Genomic DNA, 24678 nt, shown 5'->3' on the forward strand with positions numbered 1-24678 from the left:
CATAGCCCAAATCTAAAACTGCCACCGTCTGCCACTGTCTGCACGTTTTCAATAAATGTTTTATTGTCTCAAACCAAACATGTCTGAAGATTCTCAGTTTTCCAGTTTGTTTGTTTTTGTTGTTATTTTTATTGAGGAGTATTTTAAGTTAGTAGTTTTGTTTCAAATGTTAATTTAGGAATGTGCCACTCCATTAATTTCTGATGAAGTTACAGTCGCTTGTCCTAAATAGCCAAGTAACTGATGTTATTCGCGCATGTGAAATTTTGAGCTTGTACACAAACATGTGCACACATGGGCAAACGTCACAACGCAACACTTCTGTCAATCTCTACTGTCACGCAAACCTTCCGTCTTTTGTCACTCCCCATGTGTCGAGTCTATAACGCACTGCTGTGAACTATTTAACCCTGCACAGGACAGAGCCTTTTAGGTCAAAATAGTAAATTGATTAATCTGTAATGAAATATGAACTCATTAATATTTTCAGATATTCACATGCGTTAACCTGATGACATGAAGTAGTAGAGGCAGGTCGATTTTGACCCTTTGGAAAACTTGGATGCAGTCTGGAGCCAGGACTCCATAGTGCCCTGCAGGAGACAGAATTATAGACACTTAACGAAGGAGATGTGGATGCAAAGACCTGTAAATGAACTGGAGCTCAAAAGACTCATTCAAGAGGCAGTACTTTGAAGTTTAGTGGAGAAGCTACAGCTTCGGAAACCTGAAGCTTGACCAGAGCTTTGGAGACTCACAGAAGAACGCTAACACACGAGAGTGTGACAAAGATGCTCAATACTCAGCTTGTCCTAAATAAAATCTTTAGCAGAAAGCCCGATGTCTGTTTAGCTATTGACAGTTTGACTCCTCAAAAGTCAGGCTGCCATCACCATGAGGATGACTTGGTGATGGCATCGTCAGAAAAGCCAGCCAGTGAAGCCTCCAAGTGGGCCAGACACGGAGTGAGAAGAGAGGGAGAAAAGTCACTGCTGAATGTAGCTGTGATACACAACATTATTACATCTTTAAAAGAACACAGGAAATCCTTTAAAAAGCAGAATTAATCGGATCATTCACACTGTATCTGGAAAAACATGAGTCTGTAGTTTATGTGCTGCATGTAGCTCAAGTGGGAGAGAACAGCTTGGAAACTCAGAAACAGTGTTGTCTCTGTTTGTCTCTGTGTTGCTCTGTAATGAATTGGAGATCTGTCCACTGCCTCTCTCCCTTTGCCCATAGGAGAGAGAAAATGGAGAGATGGATGGTATCCAGGGGCGGGCAGGGGTTGAAATTCAGCCTGGGAGCTTGGTTTGGAGTGGCCTTTTATCTAATCACACACAAGACGAAAGTGGAATCACAATTTTAAAATGACAGAACTTCCTGTGTCGTATGAGAAACTACTGTGCGTGTGTGTACGAATTTAATGACAAACAGTCGACAAAAGTTTATTAACCCCTTAACTGTTTCCCTGAAAACGCTTGCATGTTATCCAATGGGTTCAGGAGGACATTGTGTCCCCATGACAGTTATACACACAGCCTATAAAGCCAATATTGGGGAACAAAAACCAACTTTCAAAGCTATACAGACCCATACATCAAGAACGGAAATTAATAATTTTATAGAATGCTTTTAGATGTGAAAAAGCTGAGGTTTTGATTTTAAGAGGTCAACATAATCCTAAGGAAAGAAACATAAGTAAAGTAATTCTGCACATGGCACCTGAACCGGGCCTTTTATTTTCATGGTTCCTGCTCCACTTTCCTGTTTCTCCTCCTTCTGCTCATTTCTGCTCTGACTGGAAATACCCTGTCCCTCTTTTACAGATTGTAGTCCACAGCTGACACCGTCCTCATTTACAACTTGTCAACTTAACAGCAATAATGATAAACTGTATATGGTTTTTGCAAAGAATTCATAGTGTTAGAGTACAAAACCGATTTGAAAATCAACTTAAGAAAAGCACTAAACAGACAGGAAGTAAATGATTCACTTTATATGTACATTTCTTGAGTTAGTAAGAAAAAGGCTACATATTAATAAAAAAAAACAGAACAGGACAACTAGATGTATAGTCTGAATATACAGATACATCTTCTAAATTTGAAATTTGAACACAGGCTTTCTCCTAAAATGTATTTTTTATATAAAGAAATGTGTCTTTTGGTCATCTAGTGCAGATTTATTTTAACTGATGGAAAAGATTAATTATTCATGCATGCATGGAGTAACACTACTGAAAGGCTGTTTTTAATATTCTGTGTCATAAACACATTGAAAAACAAAAAAAACACTAAATGCCAAGTCTGGGAACAGATTGTAGAGCCATGCATACAGTGCTTGATTACCCGGTGAAAGAAATTATCTATTAATTTGGCCTCATGCTTGGTTTTTTTGTTTTTTTTCTGCGTACGTTTTGCAGCCACTTCCATGTCTTTCACCTGTCTTTTTCACATATTGGCTACCTTAACCCACTCCTCCTTACTCCTTTCCTTTTCAAATTGGCATGCAAACTATCAGGGAGACCCAGTCTGACCTTTCACTGTATATGAAGCACCAAAGTGCTTGTGAGGGCGGCAGTGTGGCAACACGTTATTTATGGGGTAGGAGAATAAAAACACATTCCAACCACTGGTTGGTTTTGCCTTTAACACACCAGCTGCTTGGGTAACCTCCCAGACCTTCCAATGGCAAACCAGCGATTGGACAACGATGTTTGGGTCCTGACAAACCAACCACAAAAGGAAGTGGAAATTCTAATTTTGTATGTGGTCCAACAGTAAATATTGCTGAATGGGAGCCATAACAGCAGCTGCCCAGAGTTTCAACAGACAACAACACCACTGGGAAAATATCTAGTCAATATTTTTAGCCTCCACTCCACACTCGAAATCACAGAGTTGTTCTTGTGCTCTTTAATTTTCTACCACATTTTCATTTAGATTACATACATATTGCACGTACCAAAAATCTAAAAATAAATATTGGTAAGGTTACTCTAAAGTAACGCAGACGCAAACATTCTAAAAGTCACACATCTGTACATACCCAACAATGCATAAACAGAATCTCACTGCAATGCCACAAGTGGAGGCTTTAGAATAAATTTGCAACTTGCTTTCTGAAGGAAAATGAAGAACAATGGATAATTGTGAAACAACTTCACAGAAGATCAACTTCATATGTATAATTATTTTTAGCTTTTCTCTCTGACCGCCTATTGCTTCCTTTTTCTTTTTTGTTTGATGTATGTTTGCCGCATGTAAATGTTTCACAACACCAAAGTATTTTAAATATCAGACAATACTAAAAGTAAAGATACAATTCAAGGTGTTTACTGTTATGGTGGAAGACATTCCCCCAAACCTCTGGTAATATAGATTAACTGTGGTGTGCCACATTTTTGAAAAGGTGAGTTCAATATTTTCATCTGAACTCAGGTTCCAGATCCAAGGACCTAAAGTGACTAATGAGCCTGTTTTCATCTTCAAGAAGAAAATCCTTTCTGTCTCTAAATCTGCACTCGCTGAGGAGGAGAAATCATGAGTAAGCAGGATGACGTGAATTCACTGCTGTTTTTTTTTTTTTTTTTTTTGCATTTATTCCTTTTTCTGAGGACATGGATGGTAAAGCAACTACATTATTTATCTGTCTTGACCTCTTGTCTTGAAAGCTAGCCTGTTCTGGAGCATCTGAGCAAACAATTCAAATCCTAAACAATTGTTCTCAATCCACACAGGCAAATGCACAATGCTTGCTTGTCTGTATCAGTACAAGTTAGCTTGATAAGCCACTGATCCCTCCTGATAGTTCCGGCCCCTGGAGTGATTCTGTAGATTGTTTTGTTTTCTTTTAGTGAAGCAGCTTTATCTTGGGTGAGCCAACTCCTCAGGTCACGCCAGCACGTCATTTCCCAATCGGCTCTACTTCTCTCCACCAGTTTCCAGATTTTCTATGAGAGTTACAAAATTTTAACTAAACTCCAGTTGCTTTCTGCAAAAACTGCATTTCATTTTGGTTACTTTCAAACCACTAAATTTGCCCGAATCACAAACTGCCATGAGAAGAGATTCCAAACCCGCTTTCCTGAAATATTCACCTGCATCTACTGCCCTGCTCTCCTCATGTTTCTAACAATTGTATCACATTCCTAAATAAAGTATACAATTTATTTTAGAAGGGTGACAAGTGCTTCTCAAAAGCTACACTAAACCACACAGAAATAAACACCTAATTTATATGATGGCCTGGCTCAATTACACTAAGAATTGAAACAGCTTATTGAAACCTCTCAACCAAGAGGTTGAATAAGAAACATTATTTGCACAAGATTGAAGGACAGTTATTAAAGCCAAGACACACTTACAAAGCAAGATAAAAGACAATATTGTCAAAAGTTTTCTATCAAAAGGTAAAATTGATTAAAATAACTTTGTATTTTCTTTTCAGCTTGAATGAAAGATGAATGAAGCATATTAATGCAAAGTTAGCCTAGTTGCTGCTTCGTTTTATTTAAATCCGGGATAGAAAAATAACAAACAGTGGTTTCTAAATCCTTACTGCTTATTCAAAATTTTTATCACATATTGGGGAAAAAAAATCCGTTGAAGTAAAGAGTCAAGGGTGCCTCAAACAGATAACTTTTTTGCATCGCAATGGAGACAAACATAAGGACTACCTCAAAAAAATAATTTCTCTCCAGCTTTAATTGTCATAGATCTTAAACAGTCAATAGTTCATTGTTCTATGACACAGAACTTTCTTGGCAATTCAGAGTGAATCTTTCTTTCATATACTTAACACCAACAAAGTCTAATATTTACGTTTTCCAAAATCATGTCAACACAAATCAACTGAAAAAACAAATATAAATCATTTTGGATAATTTCACTCATTGGGTCCAAAACTGCATAACACAAATGTAAACTCAGTCAAAAGGTACTTAAAGGTGGCTTCTGCAACCAATAACAGAACTGATATCCCTCCGCTGTCTGAGAATATTCAGTCTGAACTGTCAACCTTCGAGAATGTCATTGTTGATGTACAGTGCAGAGAAAAATGCATTCACCCTCTTGGATGTTTTTATAAGGAGTTTTAATCTATATATTAAAACTGATTAGTAGACAATCAGTTACATTTTTTTTCAATGGACAATATCACCTAAAATAATAACAATAATAGAAGGCAGCACATTCTTCAGAATCTAACATTGAGGACACTGAGTCAGTTTTCATGTTAGACTTTAGTCCAGATGACCAGAGTTGTGCCTGTTTGCTTCAAGATTGAATAGTAGAAACTGACATGAAGCTGTTACTATGCATTGATACAATATCTGAAAGCCCAAAGGACGATGTAATAGTTTTGTAAGCTTTTGATGGCTTAATAATAAAAGTTCTCATGTGATGTCACACTTCAGTGAACTTTGTACTTGATAGCCTTCTAGGCAGACAGATGCTATGGAGTTGCTATAGCAATAACAAACAAACCACAAGGTTAGAACTAGGTCTTGCAAATGTAGCTTTTAAACAAGAGAAAGAGGCTACTGGACCTTTTTCTGTTGCTATTTCCCCATTTTCACATTGGTATTTAATAATAAGGTGTAAAAAGGTCAAGCAAGAACTGGTGACTTCTAGTGTGTTCATAACAAATTTTAAAAAAGCAGTAAAGAGCACATAGCATAAACTTGTTTTAATGATAACCGACTTAAACTATTCCTAATCAGCATAGGAAGCAAGTTATTCAAATAGTGAAAAAATATATATTTTGCACACACACACAATGTAGAGGGCCTTTTTTCAAACTATGTTTTTCAGTGTACCCTTAAGTAAAACAGGCTATAGGGCCCCAAGAATCGACCTATATCCTTCAGTCAGTGTTCTGATAATATTTAACATATTTAAGAAAAGCACCCACCTGTTACACATTAAACATGTGAACTAAACAGAGAGCAGGAGATCAGTTAATGGGTTAAACTGATAACTAACAAAATAAGAAGGAACATCCAATTGTATTGAACAATCCCACTTGAACTGCAACGCGTCAGGAGATCTGTGAAAGACAAAGAGCAAAGAGATTGTGTGTGGGATTAAATAATCGTTCACATGGAATGGTTTCAGTTACAAGCTTTAATTTCCTCTTTGAGCTGAATTTTTTCAGTTTAAAACTTAGAGCAAATCAAAATGGCTAATCTCAAAATGGAAAACATTTCTTTTCGAGATATTAACAAAAACTGTCCAACTAGAGATTGCTTTATATGAAACCTAACGTGTACATTTGTGTCAGACTGTGTAGAGGGACTTGTTAGTGTGTGTCTCACCTGACATGTTCTGTAATTTAGGAAACAAATTGTTCCACAAACGACACTCTTTAGCTTTAAAGTTCTTCTGTACTCCTCTGCTATCATCATTCAAAGTTACGTAGACTGGAGTGTTAGCTTTAAACAATGGCCAATCACCTCCTTTAAACTTTGGATTTCTGAAAAGGTAAAACAAAAGAGTTTTTAAGGTTTCTAACAATCCCTGCATGGCTGTCTGAGAATCAGTTTAACCTACCCAGTCCGTGCAAAGTCACCATAGTGCTGCATAGTCTTGTTGGCCAAAGCAACTTCATCCTGTTGGTACTTCAAGACAGGATTCAGAGGCATGCCAAAGACAAACTCTATCTCGTAGCCATGCATAACACCAGCCCATTTTGGCCAGGGATTTTTGGATGACACATGGTCAAAAAAATAAAAAAAGGTCTTACTACCACGTTCTGCATACCTAAAAAAAAAAAAAAAGAAAAGACAATAAATGCATCACATTTGCATTTCCTTAGAATTGTTGCCACAGTTCAGGTGACATATTTATTTCAGTGCAGATGAAGCCCCAAACAGAACTCTGACATTTGAAACCCTTTTGTCTAAAATAGGACCGCATCTCACTATTACAGCCACAAGTAAGTCATGATACTAAAATTATTGAGCCACCTCTAATTTTATTTTAGCTTTTTTTGTATCATGAACTCTATTGTAGCTGTGTAAATATATATTATGATTTTGTTAAAAGCAGCATCTAAAGAATCCAATATTTATTTTTGGTCTTGAAACACATTGACAACATCAAATAATTAAAGGTTTGACAACTAGAGTTGTTCTGCACTGTAACTAACCAGAACAGTTTTTTTTTTGTATTCTAGATATTTTTGTAAAGATAAGAAAACATGAATTTCCCATAATGTATTGTTACCTCCTTCAACTTTTTTTCTTTATAATTGTCCCATTAAAAAACACAACCTTATATGCAAAAGAGTCAGTGTTACTGAAATGTGTTAAAAATTCATCAACTGAAACATTAGAGTAACTACTGATGTTTTAATCCCTTATTTCTGGTAATTGTGATGATTTTTGCTGACAGACCATGAAATGACATAACATAGGATTAGAATGTTACATCAGACCAATTAAACAAAACACTCAATCCAAAAATGTGGCGTAAAGAAAGGTATGTTAATAACTGCTTAAAAGTTATTTTCAAAAGGCTTTTCAAATCTGAAAAACAAGCCTCAATGAATTGTACATTTAGATTTATTGAATATGACCGTATGCCATTTTATGTGATGGACTTATACAATAAGTACATAATTATGAAGTGTAGGGAAAATAATGTATTTTTTTATTTTAGAAAGTTAAACTGTGTTTGATCAAACATATGTACACAAGTTAGAACAGAGGATGTTTTTTCTATATAACAGCATTTATCACTTATCCTTAGATATGGAACTTACCTAGTAGCAAAGTTCACCACAGGACAATTAAACATCACATCTCCAACCACCCTAGCCATTTCATCACGGTTGGTCTTCATATTGAATTCATCTCGAAAATCAGTGTAGTGAGAAATAATGGCTTCTTTAACAATCTCACTTGAGTTTATCACTAGTGGTAAACCATCCATAAAGTTATTCCTGGTGATGAAACTTTCACCCTCGCGAGTGAAACCAGGCATTCCATAAAAAAGAAAGAAGGTTCCTTCATCTTTATTCAAGCCGATCAACAGTTCTTTTTTGGGAAGAGTAGAGCTGTTTAGCAACGTCTGCAGATAAAAAAAAGACATGATTAAAATAATTATGTTGGGCCCATCCTCTATTAAAGATGTTCTTATTGTTAGGTATTCAATACCTAACAGAGTCAAACTTTTTAGTTACACATAGGCCTCTAAGATCGTTTTAGAAATTATGTTGAAATGCATTGTTTATTGACAATGAATGTCACTTTCCTAGTGAGTAGAACCGGGGTCCCCAAACTTTTTCCTGTGAGGGCCACATAACTTTTCCTTTCTCTGGTGGGGGGCCGGAGTCAGTTTGTAACAGAAAAAGTGTGACGATTGCAGGAGTGCCTAAATGCAAAAATTTATTGTTTTCCAGAAAGCACAATCAAATAACCCTCTCTGGCTTCTTCACAGAAAAAAACCAGGAAATAACACTATTTATGAAATAAATACCATATTTTCCAGACTATAAGCCGCAGATATCTCTGCCGCTCGGTTTTCCACAGCGATGCAGCAGTACGCAGCAGAGGAGGGCGGACACCCAAAATTTGAGTCATAACACGTCAATTGAATATCACATTTATTACGGTTGAAAAAGAAAAGTTGCCAAGTTTAGATTTAACTGAACTGATTACGGTAGTTTCCGAACGGTAACTGTAACAGTAAAAGTGCTGATCCTTCGTGTCTGCTACTAGCATGTGCTACATGAAAATGGGCGCTTTCTTCTTCTTCTTCTACTTTTTCTTCTTCTGGTTCTTCTTTAGATTTTAACAGCAGCTTGCATCCATTATTGTTGCACTACTGCCATCTACTGGATCCTTATATCTATACCTCAAATTCTCATAATAATCCCAGTATTATTTAAAAAAACGAAAAATCTTTTTTTTCCCTCAATGCTATTTAACTGATCAACAACATCAAATTTCAATTCCCTATTAAAACCTAATTCCGTTTTAATGGCCGCTTTCTTTCCAATTTTGACTTCAATTGATTCACTTCCTGCTAAAGAGCCCCCTGGTGTTTGAAGAAAAATCCACATATAAGCCGCACCGGGCTATAAGCCACATGGTTCAAAGCTTAGGAAAAAAGTAGCGGCTTATAGTCCGGAAAATACAGTACATGAAAAAAACATCTAAATGCTCTCTGGTATTGCTCAGGGGGCCGGACCAAATGTGGAGGCGGGCCCGCAGGCAGTACTTTGGGGACCAATGGAGTAGAACATTAACAGGCAATAACCACATAACTACTAGTTTAACATGAGCAAAATGTTGTCTGTCCATATCCAAACTAAGACATTTCTGGGACCACAAGTTTACGGTGCCATTCGGTGGAAAACCTAAAAGAATTTACCACAAAATCAAAATTAATATTAAAAAATAAATAAATAAGTTTGTACTGGAGTTAAAAGATTTTCATTTCCCTTTGGATGTTTGGAATTCCATCAGAGAGGAGAAAATTAGAGGTCTGTGGTAAATGAAATAAGGTTAGCAAGAATTTTTTTTCAAATGGTAATTTAACATAGCATTCAATATAATTCAAATATTGTAAGTAATATGTAAAACATTTAAAGAAATCACTTATGCAAACATGTAGAGACTTACTTCTATGTCAGATGGTAGGAAGTCTCCATCAATATGTGGGACAAATGGAAAGGGCAAAACTGAAGGCGGTATAAGATTTTCATGTTGCTTGAGAAACATCTTTTTAGGATCAGCATTCAGCAAACAATTCTCCAGACGAGAAGGATGATCCACAGGGCAACCTAGTAATTTTGCTAGTTTTAAGGATCTGTTTGTTGGGAAAGAAGTTCAATAAAGCAATTAGTTAGCACCAAGGAGGAATAACAGTACTATGTAAAGTAAATAATACTGAACATTTATTAAAAATACTACTAAAAAAATTGGGACAAAGACTAACATGAAAAATAGAAGTCCTGGGTGTCCTGATCTTTGGTTGTCTTAGTGTTTTTTCTGTATTTATAGTTTTGATAATTCGTTATCTGTGTTTAGTATTTGTTACTGTTTATTTTGACTGAACTTTAGATCAGTCTGTCCTTGGTTAATTTAGTTAGATCATGATTAATATTCATTTCTTGCATTTAGTTTAGAATATGTTTACATTCTCACTTATTAAGATGAGGTTCTTTTTTATTTTTTTTAAATGTATATTTGTCCATGCCGTGTGTCATGCAGCACATGGCATGGATTTGAGGATTAATGGAAATGGCCTGCACTGTAATCAACCATCCTCCACTGCATAGAGTGAAGTGCTAATCTGAACAAAGTGGCTGTTAATACTAATTCAATATTTGAATTAATTCAATATATGGGCACAGGGAAGCGCAAAAAATAATATTTACGTCCAATTGAGGTATCCCATAATTTTTTTAAAGTGGGTCAAGCTATTTTAGACAATAAAGTGGTTCAATTTCATCATTTAGCTTTAAACTTAAATGATACTAAAAGAAGCAATTATTTTACTTGATAATATTAATGCAAGTCAGCCAGAATTAGAGCTACAGAATATCCAAGCTGAACTAGCTGAATACTAAGCACACATACCTGTCATATATCTCAGTTTTAGTTGCTATGGCCCATGCTGCATTAGGGGTGCCGCTCTGCATCACAGCCCTTTGAAAGAGGCCCTGGCTGCCTGGAGAGACCAGGTGGAACCCCACAGATGCTGCCCCAGCACTCTCCCCAAAAATTGTTATCTGGGAACAAAGGTAAATGCCAGTGCATTTACATTAATTCATTCATGGTCTGTACAATATTACTCTCTGATTTTAGGAAAAATAAGGATAATATTATTTTACCTTAGTAGGATCACCTCCAAATGCAGCAATGTTATCGACCACCCATTGAAGTGCCAAACGCTGATCCAGTAGACCTTGATTTCCCCGAATGTTATTGTTGTTAGGAATAGCCAGAAATCCAAGTGGCCCCAGTCTAAAAATCATGACCACAAGAAAGAAAAAAAATACTAAAAGCATTCCACATATGTCAGTGCTGTACTTAACATATTTTGCTGTCACTTCCACCTTGTGTTCAAACTGACCATTGTTATCATTGTTGAAGATAAAGCTATGTAAAGGGAACTTTATGGAAAGTATAGCAGTAACAAGAAAAATTATGACAAAATATGTAAAACTTTTCAATTCAAATTGTACAATGTGATTTGATGAATATAGTACTATTATGATATATTAAACTGATACTCTCTTTTTAATAAGCAGACTTTGGCAGTATAGTCAGATATGTAAACAGTAACTACCGTAATTTCCGGACTATAGAGCGCACCTTACTATAAGCCGCACCTACAAAAAAATAAAACAAAAACAAACAAACAAAAAAAAAAGTATATAAGCCTCACCGGGCTATGAGCCGCTGGTATCTCCGCTGCTCTCAGTTTTCCACAAGGACACAGCAGAGGGTGTGTCCTTAATAAATTTGCTATTAAGGACGCAGCACTCCATCTCCAACGCCGAACCATGGATTCGTTCCCACTGAGCTTACGTGCAGTGGCCCTATTTCCCTCCTTTACTGCCAGATTGATACTCCTCAACTTAAAAGCGGCATCATTTGAACTTCTTCGCGTGGTTTCCATGATGAGCGGGTGTGAGTTTGAAGACATTTGTCCGTCGTGCCTGCTGCTAGCATGTGCTTGTTCTAAATGAAAATTAGCACTTTCTTCTTTCATTTACAATTTTGATTTCCAATGATTCATTTCCTGCTAAAGAGCCCCCTGGTGGTTGAAGAAAAATCCACAACGCGGCTTATAGTCCGAAAAATACGGTAGTTCATCTTGTGATTTTTTTGTGATTTGCCTTCTTCTAGCTGTAGGCAATGAGTATGAACATGTTTATATTAATGTTTCCAAGATGAATATTGAACTGGCTCTCAGTATTTGAGATAACCTGTTCAGTCAAACAGATGTATGAGATGCCTATTGTAGACTTTGTAACAGCGTTTCTCCAATCCTGGTCTTTTGTTCTCACTTTTAGCTTCCATGTTCCAGATGACTCTCATGTCTGAACAAATGAGTCAGAAAAGAGTTGTGGAAAACTTGATTCTGTTGACATAATCTTTTTCTTTGAAAACAATGAAAACTTGATTAAATGTTTTTGAGCAGAAACAGCCAAACATACAGAAAGCCGTGTGGCAAGAACTAGAATTGGGTACACTAGTGGTTTCAATTGAAATGTTTTCTCACCTGTAATTTATAGATACCACAACAACGTTCTGAGCTTTACACAAGAAATGGCCTTGGTAGATATCCAGGGTGGACGTTCCTGACATAAAGGCACCTCCATATATCCAAACTAATACAGGAACACGATCTTCCGGTCTGGGTGTGGGTGTCTTGAACAGAGGGGCCCAAATATTCAAGTACAGGCAGTCTTCACTCACAGGGGTGTTTGGATTCCACATCTCCGAACCTTCAAACCCTGCAACAATATGACATTGTTATTAATAATAAAGAGTGGTTACAGCCAGAGCAGCTGCAAGATTATAAAACCTCTTAGTGTATCCTTAGCCTTCATCACAAGCATTTCATAGATTAGATATGCTGAACTAGTTCTTAATTATTTTAATCTTAAAGTTAAATACCATTTATGACAAATACTATGCAAAGTTATGAGTCACTCCATAATTTCTTGATTATTGACAAGCCAGGGACAAGGCATGAGGTGGAAGAGACCTTTTTACAAGTTTTCAGAGTTGCACATAATTCCTGTAGATTATCTGAACGTCTTTAAAAGCTCTTCATTGGACATCAGCTGCTTTTTCACTTATTTAAGCACCAACATTTTTAGTTTAGTGTCGGGCTGATCATGCCTAAGTAGAACGCTGATAAGTATTATGATAGCTTTATAAAGTTCAATGGGATACTAATGAAGCTTCTACGCAAATTCAATCTGGAAGGCTCTTTAGCCTCACCTGCCTCATCAATCAGCACCTCCCTCTCTTCACCCTGGACCTATCAGCGTTGGATCAAGCCTCGCTTTGGCCAATCATCGTTCGAGCTTTACCTCCAGGCCACAGCCTCCTCCGCTTACCATCTGCGATCAACCCACATCCGCCCCATCTCCACCTTCTGCTCCTGGCTTTCAGGCCACATCCTTCTTCGACCGCCGCCACCAGTACAGGCCCCGGGGGGATTACATTCCGATGCAGCATCAGGAATGTTTATTGAGCTTATCAAAGTTCCAGCTCGACATCCCCGCCGGGGCCTGAACGCCAAAAGACTTTATTGTTCATTTGTCATTAAACTTTCTTTAATCGGTTTCTTTCTCTGTCTGAGTCTCTCCAGATTGAAATTTTAGTCAGCACATTTCATGAATAAGCAGCATGATTGGTAAATGTTGTATCCGTATCTTACTAATTTATTAAATAAAGGTTCAACAACATTCATTCAGATTCATATAAGCATACATTAGTGGAAAACCTCCCCACCAACAATAGACAAACAAAAAACAAGGATAGAGACATGACAATCTAAACTCCTACATAATATGATCATCAGTCGAAAAATTATTGTTGCTATGCCAAAAAAGTACTTAAAAACTCATAGACCTCAAATTATAAATAGATTTTAATCAGGTATCAAACTGTTGTGATTAATGAAATGATTTGTGCCTAATTTAAATATTATTTTGTACCAAAATAAACATAATACATATTATTATGCTGAAAAAACAATAATTTAATTTCTGTTTGGGATGAATAAAGTATTTCTGAATAAAAAGTCATTTGCAGTGCTTTTCTTTTTAAATTAATTTTCCTACACTAGCTATACACAATCAACCTGTGCCATTACAAGTGTTGAAAGCTTTACCTCTCTTTTTGTTTTATGTTAATTCTTGCGGTAATTAGTTTTGTGCTCAAAGTTTTCATGACAAAAACGTCCCCATAAATAATGACTGAAAGAATAAAAAGTTAGACATTCAGTAATATGGCCAATGCTGCCTAACATAAAAACATGTTGAGAGCAGGAACATTTCTATCTTTAGCTCACGCACAAGTGACAACATTGTTGGCAGCCCTCGGTCCATGGCAGAGTACCCCTCAACAGTCATTTCAATAACTTGAAAATTACAATAACAATTAAAAAGATAATGAAAAATAAACATCAATTGAAAATTAACCAACAAAGATCAGACATTGCTTTTCAAATAAAGTTCAACTAAATCATTTTAAATAATAAACTAATAAACAGTCCAGGACAAAAATGGTGGAACCTTTAGAAAAGAATGAAGACAGTTTGACCAGATAGGAATACGTTCAATAAAAGTGTGTCTTCTAATTAGTATTAAAGGGATCCTTAAGCTTATACACAGTAAAATGCGAGTGTGTATATGTGTGACACTTATACACACTTTGTCCATTGGACAGATATACACACTGGGTGTTAATTCAACACTCGCATTTTACTGTGTAAGTCAGTCAGTGATGCTGCTGTGACTACAGCTGAACATAATTTATTTGGAAGTTTAAGGTACACAGGACTTTAGTAAACCTCTCTGTCTGTGGCCGCAGGTGGAAACTGATGACAAACTGAAGGGAAGGATAATATGAATGGTAACCAAAGAGTCCATATGATATGCTCGATTTGTTGAAATAATAAAAAAACTAAAATAAAAGTATTGCTTATGCAAAATATTTTCTATTTGGACAGTCACTGTGTTAAGACAAATACAAGAAACCACTTCAGATTAGGCCACTCCACTAAATCCCCCTGATGACAATTTCTTGTTTGGATAATATTTTAATGCAAACTTCTATAGGACAGACTACCTAGTCCAGTGTTTACAAAGAGATCAAGAAGTTCCTATAGAGGGATTATTTGTTTGTAAACACAGCGGATGCTTGACTGGAGCAAAGGTTGGCCAGCCTTTAAACGCTCACTGATTGCCATGGTTACCCGCATTTATCTTGCTAATAACATTAGCCAGCAATTTTTCAGTGTCCTACAACTCTTTATCACACTGTGATAAAATTAATTATTCAACAAAATTGACATTAGTGAATGTGATGTGTCCTAATGACCCATAAGTGTTAAATTTAGGTGAATCGATAAACGATGAGAGAAAATGGCCCAAATGACGGACATTACTCAACATACCAATATTAAATCAATTTGTTCAGCATAAGATCATCAGCAACAAATAACATAAACATAGGTAGTGAGCAATATTGAACCAGAATAGGGATTTCCTAAAATGTACGTTTTAATTTGAAAAAATAAATAATATTTAGCATGCAGAGGACAAATAAAATACAATGATTTCTTCCTAGTTTTGTTACATTGAGAGGGGAAATGAGAATGTAGCAGCAACCATCAAGGCAGGTGATTAATTAAGTCATCAGAAATGAAAAATGCAGTGGGTTGAACTGCTGCATTCTTATCTGGCCATTTCAGTTTTGCTACCTCAGTTTTACAAATATCCCCCACATCCACCTTGCAACAATAGCAGATCATCTTTTTGTTGATTTTTACTTTTGTTTTATTCTCCTAAATTTAGTCAATGCAAAGGACAGAGCTTTCATCATAATATGACAAGTTTTTTAATGATGAACAATATGTAGGTGAAATAAACTTATTTTAAATATCTTGATTTGTGTAGCACTGAATCATACCTGGAAACATGTCATCTCGCAACTGGTAGCAGGAATTTGGTAAAGTTTGGGTATTTCTCACATCGTTCCATTTATCCATTGGCTCTGGAGGGCTGAATCTTCGATATTCAGAAGGCGTCTTTGCATACGGAATTCCACGAAATGCTTGAATTTGACCATCTAGCACATTTAAAACATTCCCTCGAACTTTTCCATATTTGGTGGTGATTATAGGTTCATTTTCATTGGCAAATGATGCAGTTAGGATGAGAAGCAGCAGAAGCAAAGGCTGAAAGTCTGCCATGGGATTTCTGAGAAGGACAAAGCAAAGGAACAGATAGCCATTATTATTCATTCAAGAACTAACAGTTTTAATAAGTGGTGATGTTACTTGATTTTATCCTCCTTGCTATTCAACTATATCCACTTCTTTCATTGTCTGATTTAATGGGTGTGTTGTTTAAATATCCATATCTCTCTATATCTAGTTGTTTTTATTTATTTATATTTTATATTTTTCTTCTTGGCACATTAAGTCTCTGTTTGTCATGTGAAATTTGTCAAAAATAAAAAAATAAAACATCACTTGACTCACAACATACGCTATTCACTTTAAATAGAAACTAATAGAGTTAGAATATATTATGCTTGTTGTGGAAAAAATAACATTACCAAGCACTGTCAGGTGAAATCACTCAATCAGGTTCATTCATATATTGTGCACAACAACACAGAGAGCTTGTAGGACAATCTATAATGAAGGAGTTCTGGGTGAAAAGCTCTCCCAGGCAGAGACAACACATGAGTTTTATACCAAGGTAAGGAATCCAAAACATGGGCGAGATGCAGCTGCAGCAAAACAATTTCCAACCTTGTGCGTGTTGGCCAAACAGGTTCTTTTTGGTGAGAGTTCACAAGTACTTCATATAACATGATCAGCAGATGTTAACTTGTAATAATTTCCCACCACACGCTGATTCTGGAACACACCGCACACATTATTTTTGAGCAAAGCTAACATAATCGCATAGTTTCAAATCAAGTATCACTTTCACAGTCTGCGAGCCACGTGCAAGGTGGTCAGGCGCTGAATGCGGTGAGTGGCATGAGCGCTGCTTGTGACAGGCGAGCAGCCGACAAAGAACTGATCAAGCCGCAAGTGTGTTGCGATTTCTGCATCGTCTATAATCTTCAAATATCGGTGAACTTTGAGTGCGTGACAGTTCAGGTTACTGGATGTGCACAAGCTCTTTGGGAAGGGAGGGGAGAATGCAAGAGAGTGGGACTCTGCGCACAGATGTTCAGACGCATGCATTGATTATAAAGGCAGGCAACTTAGAAAAGAAGAAAAAAGAAAAAAACACATATAATTTTTGGTGCGTGACCAAAAATTACTTGTGTAATTTTTGGTCACACACCAAGTTTTAGTCATGTCTTACCTTGTCAATCAGTCAAATGTATTTGTGTGGACTGAGTCGGGACACAGCCTTAATGGGATGAGGAAGACGTTTACACCCTTAGCCTAGTGCCTACCCCGCTGTCCCACCCATAATATGACTTCAACAGCTGCAGCCAACACGCAAAGAGCAACTATTAATAGAAGCATTTTTGGTCGTAACTTTAAATAATTATTATTTTTTTTTAAAAAGTAAATGATAAAAATTTTATCATTTCAGTTTACTTTACAGTGCTAATTTAACTAATGTCGTCTACTTTATGTGACAAACACACTCAATTCATCCTCACATATACCCAAATTAATCAGATTAAACAGAAGCAAATTATAGCACAAATTACAACCAGACCTGGTTAAAATAAAAATCATTCTAACTGAGTTTAAAGGTGTGTGCAAAATATACATTTTGCACGTTCCACTTCCATTCTTCCATTCTCAACTGCTTCTAAAAACAACCCAAGCGCTTGAAAAAAAACACCCCCAGGTTTAAGTTTTCAAAAATCTCCAGATAGTTGCAATTAAGGAAAACTACGCCATTACCTGGCAACCCCAGCCAAGTCCATTTTATGTAGCAACCCAAGCAGAACTCCAGCACCTTTAATCCTAGTCCACACGGCAGGATTTTTGGTCCAGATTTTTCCTTTCCGACAACATTTTGGATTGTGTGGCGTCCCCCTACAGCAAACGAGAATGCAGCTTTTTGACAAGTAAGCCAATCAGAAAGCACGGTGACGTAAGCACGGAAGGGAATAACAGAGGTGTTGCAAATATGGCCTACTACTAACTACTTTGGAATGCTGACTCTTACGAATGTTTGAATAATGTAAGTAACCATAAGTTACTTACTTACTTGAAGCTATTTACAAGCCGCATTTGTTTTTGTTTTATTGACAAACATTAAGCTTTAAGGTAATTGGATAATTTAATATCAACTATTTGACAAGTTCAACTCCAGATTAATCCAGATCATTCATATCCAAAGGTCGAGGTTAGGGTTATTATCTAAAGAGACAAAATAAATAAATCTAGCCAGCAGCTGTCATTACCGTCCTCTGCAAATCATATCTCACTTCACAGCACAGGGCTTTCTCCCATTAACTTGGATTTCACCAGTATAATTTCTACTGGACCGTTCAGCAAACAGAGGGAGAAATTGTGAACAATGACATATTTTTTCTGCACTGTTTAAGAATTTTAGTCTGTCTGTAGTCTTAGGGGGCGTTTACATGACAACGATCCAACAAAAACGGCACTTTTGTTCCGTTTTTGTTGTATCGTTTACACAATAACGTTCTGATTACGATCTGTGTTTACACAGTAACGGTACACATCGAAAACGTGTAATGCTCTCGCTGCGCCTAGTTGGTGCTACGTTCTTTGAAACTTTGAAAGTGCGCATGTGTTTAAAAAAAAGTTGTACTTGAAGGCATGTGGATTTCCGTGAGAGAACACGCATTGTGTGCGTCTGATTGAAAAAGTGGGATAACTTTGCTGAAACACCTTGTTTGAGCTTTCACGGTGTCTGTACCGGCCCCGGACTGGAAGCTGTTTATTGTTTTTACCTTGGAATGGTCAACAGTCTGTTATTCCTATATCAATTTGATAAAATAGGAGTTCCCGCACGTCCCATATCCGTGTCCTCTGTTACCTTTTTCAGCAGTTAAAACAGTTTTATCCGTCGCTAACAAGTCGTAACCTGTTTTTCCGAGCCGCCTTCAAGCGCAACATGAAAGCTGAGACGCTTGCGCTGGGTTTACACCTGTGAGGCAGCGAAGGAGACCTGCTGCTGCTGCTGCTGCTGCTGCTGCATAGGTGTGTGTTAGAATCATGGCAGCAACCCAGCAAAACGTAAATAACTGCACAGTTAGTTTTTTCCCCGAACTAACCGACTGAGTTGAGTAAAGCTGTTGGATGCAGGTGATGATAGCTAAAAGATGACTAGCTAATATCAATACAGCATGTTAAGCTTGTTAACAAGTAGCCTGTAGGCTACTGATGTTGTTGTCTATGTTCAGCAACGTAGATTCATTTTGCCCCCCAAAATAAGTCGATGCCCCTCCTGTTAAACTGGTCTGGAGCCGGGCTGGTCCTGGTCCGTAGTTCTCTAGATAAGAGCGCTGAACAAGCAGCCGTGTATTTTGCCATCTGGGCGGTGCGGAGCGGTGAAGAGATGCTGAGGGAAGCTTATCTGATGGGGAAACAGTAACACCAGCATTGTGAGTAGTTTCTTCTTCTGTGGATTGTAGGAAGCAGCTATGTTTTACGTCATACTATGCATGAGCTGGGGATTCTCTGGAAGAAAAGATCCGTTTTCTAGGTTTACACGACAACGGAAAACGATACGTTTCAGAAACATCGCACTCTGGAACCCGTTTTCAATCTGTGCCGTTGTTAGAGAAAACATTCGGTGGTTTYGTGTAAATGCAAACTACAAACGCAACAATACCCTTCCGTTTTCCCCCGAAATCGTTGTCGTGTAAACGGGGCCTTAGCAAGGACAGCAGAAAAAGTAAACAAATCCGTTCAGTCCATGTTTGCCACGCATCCAAATATTTGATTAATGAAATGGAAAGACCTAATGCTTTTTAACACTCAGAGGGTTCTCAAAGATGATTTATATTAAATAAATCATTCCCATTAATGCACAAACTCGCACACTGGTATACAGCAATCTTCTGGACTGTAGTCACAACTGCTCCGGAGAATTCTGAGAGAAAAGAGGAAAGGAACAGGTACCCATTACTATTCATTCAAGAACTAACAGTTTTAACAACGGTGCTTTTACTTGATTTTATCCTCCTTGTTATTCAACTATATTCGCGTCTTTCATTATCTGATTTTATGGGATCTTATTTTGTGTGCTGTTTTTATGTGTTTGTCATGTGGAATGTACTTTGTCAGCAAAATATCACTTGACTCACAACATACACTATTCGCTTATATATAAACTACTAGGGTTAGAGTATCTTATGCTTTGAATCAAGTAGATCACTTTCACAGTCTCCGAGCCACGTGCAAGGTGGTCAGGAGCTGAATGCGGTGAGTGGCATGAGCGCTGCTTGTGACAGGCGAGCAGCCGACAAAGAACTGATCAAGCCACAAGTGTGTTGCGATTTCTGCATCTTCTATAATCTTCAAATATCTGTGAACTTTGAGTGTGTGACAGTTCAGGTTACTGGATGTTCACAATCTCTTTGGGAAGGGAGGGGAGAATGCAAGAGAGTGGGACTCTGCGCACAGATGTTCAGACACATGCATTAATCATAAAGCAAGCAACTTAGAAAAGAAAAATGTTATATTAAATTAATCCTTCTATTTCTCTGCAATAAGAACAATCACCTAATGGATGTTTCCCTATTATTTTTAAACCACTATTTAAACTGGTATGCCCAATCCTCAACCTGTTAATCCATATTTCCTCTCTCCTATTTATTATACTATTATTTCTTATGATTACGTCCTTCTGTATTTTATGTAAATGCCTTCCTTTCTTCTAAATTCCATCTCTCCTGCCATCCATCCATCCATTTTCTGTACACCCTTGTCTCTTAGTGGGGTCGGGAGGGTTGCTGATGCCCATCTCCAGCTAACGTTTCAGGCAAGAGGCGGGATACACCCTGGACAGGTCACCAGTCTTGTTACAGGGCAACACAGAGACAGACAGAAAGGACAAATGCACACTGTAAACTCACACCGAGGGAGAATTTGGAGAGACCAATTAACCTGACAGCCATGTTTTTGGACTGTGGGAGGAAACCGGAGAGAACCCACGCATGCACAGGGAGAACATGCAAACTCCATGCAGAAAGACCCTGGGCTGGAATCAAACCCAGGACCTTCTTGCTGCAAGGCAACAGCTCTACCAGCTGCCCCATTTAGGACAAAATCTATGTTTTGTCTCTCACACACTACGAAAGACTCACGCACACTCAAAAAATACTCAAATTGCGCATACACACTACTAAAATGTCACACACGCACACACATTTTATCCCACATGCATACACAAAATCCCAAACTTGCGCATACACACCACTAACATGTCGCACACGCACACACATTTTATCTTTCTCCCACATACACTGTACTAACATCTCCTACACGCACACACAAAATACTAAAATTGTGCACATACACTACTAAAATATCACACACGCAAACAATTTTTTTTGCCTTAGTCACAAGACTAAGATTGCACATATAAGCTAACAAAATATAGACTCATTATTTTGTATGTGAGAGACTCAGTTTTGTATGTGTGAAGGACAGTTTTTGTAAGTGTGAGAGGTGTCACGGAAGAGGCGGGGCATAATTTGGAGATCAGATCGCGCATGCGTTATACCACAGTGAAGTTAGCTTCAAGTTAGATACTGGAGCTCCACAGCGTAAGCGGCGTCTAGCTCAAGGTTAATCCGATTTATGAACGCTAATTTTGGCCATCCATTCTCTACCGCTCCCTGTTGGAAGTCCTTATGAATTTCTTTATTTTTAAAAAATTGTGATCTTGAACAAGCATGTTAATAATGCATTGAAATAGGGTGAATCTGATGAACATAGGATTGTTCATTTTACACATATTAACCATACAGATTAATTTGTTTATTCTTTTCAGGGTCGATGGGCCAGAGGTTGTTACAGCTTTCAGTGGATGGTTATGAATATTTACTTGTCTACAAAACATTTCATAGCTTTTGCACAAGAGAACGTTTACTCAAATAAAGCATACTCTTAACTGTGCTTTATTTTTTGCTGACACAAGCATTTCAATCCGTTATTTTTCTAAGAAACATTACATATACATGAACGTGTTTTTAGCACAGCTTTTTTTCTCTTCTCTTCTCTTCTCTTCTTTTTTTTTTTTTTTTTACTCTGAACAAGACTCCAAAACATTGCTTTATGCCATAACACCGCTAATTGGCTGTTTGTGGATAAAAAGTTGTCTGCCACGTCTATGTAAGCAATATGCAAGGAATCTCATGGGAAATGTTGGAGTCAAAGCTCGTCATGTGGAGTTTAGTGCTTAGTCAGGAAAATACGTTTTGGTATCCACACTGGTTTCCTTATTTATCCTAAGAAATGCTGACAGTGTTATGTGTAGTCCTGAATGAGTCACTTGTGACATGTGCCAGTGAAAAACGAGATGCAACACAGAGGACAGGAAACATAGTCTCAGGTAAAAATATATAAAATATAGGAAAGAGGAAGGAAAAGACTAAGAGACGGAGAAAAACTCTTTCAGCGATGAAAACAGTGAGAAACATACCTGGGTAATATGTTACATAGAAGAATTGATTTTCCTTGGAAAAATCAATTCCATAGCATAAGCATGCTATTTTAGCATAGCATGCTTATGCTACAATTATTTTTTTCTCCAGTTATACCTGTTTGGTATAAACTGCCTGAAGCTATTTACAGGCTGCATTTGTTTTTTGTTTCATTGGGAAACATTAAGCATTAAGCTCATTTGATAATTTAGTACCAACTATTTGACTACTTCAACCCCAGATTAATCCAGATTATTCATTGGTTTAGGGGCAGAATGATTTAATCTGCAGTATGTAACTTTTAATAAAAATATATGTTTTTACATATTTGTTAAAATCATCACTATGATGAGGCAGTATAATACAGATAATCTGTGGGAAAAAATTGAGGTCCTCTGCCTTCTCATACTCTTCCCTGTAATAACTGCAGACAAACATCTCTCAGTCAGAAGCAACCAATCAGAACCAGGAGGAGAGTTTTAGTGCTGTCAGTCACTCTCGTGCTCACTTGCTCTTTAGCTATGTTGTGTTGACCACAACATAGCCTGCCACCAATGCAAAGGCTAATTAGCATAGCAATTGATGATATCGGATAAATGTTTTTTCTGTAATGATAAGTGCGCTAATGGTTTTCCACCATTAGCACACTGAGCAGGATACGGGACGTTGACTGGCAGTGGTAAGACCTTCCTCTTGGCTCTGATTGGTTGTTTTTGACCAGGACCGGTACGTTTTTCTAGACTCCAATAGTAACACTAGGAGGAGGTGGAGGAGCACGATTATTTCACAGATTGTTTGTCTGATACCATACTGTCTTGACATGTTGACAGTTTTGATAAATATGAAGAAAAAAAAAAGGACAACCACATACTTTTGTAAGAGTCACATACTGCATTTTTGACCTGGTCTTTTTTCTGATAACACCTCTCAGTTCTCCTACACCTTGGTTGGAGTCATTCAGATTTTCTGGTTGTGTACTTTCCCAGATACTGCTGCTCCTGGTACAACCTCTGACCATGCTGTCAGTGTTCGTGTTTGTCAACCTGGTTGAGATTTGCCAAACATTCACAAACATTTGAGAATGTTTGGCAAGTGTCAGTTTTCAATATTAATCAGCTTGATTTGGTATTCATGATGCCTGGCTACAAGCCTTTGTCCTGCATTTCAGTTGTTCACTTCAAAATACCATCACAATAAATCAGCCTATGAATTTGCATACTTAAAGGAAAAAACAGCAAGACACTAGTGGTTTTCAGACACCACTTACATACAAGTACAGATTTAAAAGTCAAATTTGCTAGCAATTAATTCTGTACCATTGAGTCTCAGTACCGTGCTCAAAGAACAGTAAAATATTCTGTAATGATACAAGCATCATTACAGAACCAAAACGATTTTTGGAAGACTTATATGATCCTCATTTAATTTTAATTTGAGTTAGGAGAGGTTTACTTCAAACCAGACTCCTACTTTTTTAGTCACAGATANTAATTTGAGTTAGGAGAGGTTTACTTCAAACCAGACTCCTACTTTTTTAGTCACAGATATATAAAAAAAGAAAGAAAGACAACTTGAGAAGATTTATAACTCTCAGTTCCGAAGGTTGAATGCTGGGCTTGTCTCCTAAAATGCGGTCCAACTCTTTGTAAAACAGACAGGTGCCACATCCACGGCCGATTCGTTTGTTTGAGTCTTATGGCCTCCTTATATTTGGCCTGGAGATTCCTTATTTTTCTTTGGCATTGGAGCCAGGAAAATTTATACCCACGTGCGTCAGCATGTCATTTCTTGGGAAATGCTAGCAAAAGCCGCCTGGTTCGAAAAAGACCCCTCCAGTTTGGCCTTTATAGACCTATCCCCCCAAATTCTTATTAAGTCAGAAACCTCGCTTTCTCTCCTCTGCCTGGTCTCCGTATTGTCGTCCGCCATGGTTCCCATGGTTGCCATGGTTGTCTTGTTTCTTCCCGGATGCAGAACAGTGAGATTTGTCAAGTATCAATGACGTCTAGGTCAGATGAATGTGACCTGAACGTTAGGTCCCATTTGAATCGGATAAGTGTATCCAAGTGGCCTGGGTCACATTCAAAAAGAATCTGACCTGTGTTGTTCAGACTGTCATAAAAAGATCAGATACAGGTCGCATTACGTAAAAAAGAATCAGAATTGGCTCACTTCAGGCTGCAGTGTGAATGCAGTCTTAGGGGGCATTTACACGACAACGATCCAACAAAAACGGCACTTTTGTTCCGTTTTTGTTGTATCGTTTACACAATAACGTTCTGATTACGATCTGTGTTTACACAGTAACG

General features: G+C 37.5%; 1 protein-coding gene across 4 annotated transcripts; it reads right to left on the reverse strand.

The window, feature by feature from the left end:
• Positions 1–1088: 1088 nt before the first annotated feature.
• On the reverse strand, positions 1089–17799 carry LOC103474418 (acetylcholinesterase). 4 transcript variants are annotated; one of them, XM_008425348.2, is made up of 11 exons: positions 17646–17799; positions 15671–15960; positions 12243–12477; positions 10846–10978; positions 10592–10743; positions 9632–9818; positions 7768–8075; positions 6555–6764; positions 6320–6477; positions 5917–6051; positions 1089–1330 (listed from the first exon to the last, which is right to left on the reverse strand). In XM_008425348.2, the coding sequence occupies exons 1-10, from the start codon at positions 17666–17668 to the stop codon at positions 5963–5965; spliced, it is 1785 nt and encodes a 594-aa protein (XP_008423570.1). In that variant the 5' UTR covers positions 17669–17799; the 3' UTR covers positions 1089–1330; positions 5917–5962. The 4 variants fall into 4 exon arrangements, with proteins under 4 accessions (XP_008423570.1, XP_008423569.1, XP_008423571.1 ...); XM_008425347.2 differs by lacking the exon at positions 1089–1330 and adding an exon at positions 3565–3955; XM_008425349.2 differs by lacking the exon at positions 1089–1330 and adding an exon at positions 4494–5457.
• Positions 17800–24678: the final 6879 nt, after the last annotated feature.

Source organism: Poecilia reticulata, linkage group LG13 (assembly GCF_000633615.1).
Source record: "Poecilia reticulata strain Guanapo linkage group LG13, Guppy_female_1.0+MT, whole genome shotgun sequence".
In the NCBI taxonomy this organism is placed as follows: Eukaryota; Metazoa; Chordata; class Actinopteri; order Cyprinodontiformes; family Poeciliidae; genus Poecilia; species Poecilia reticulata.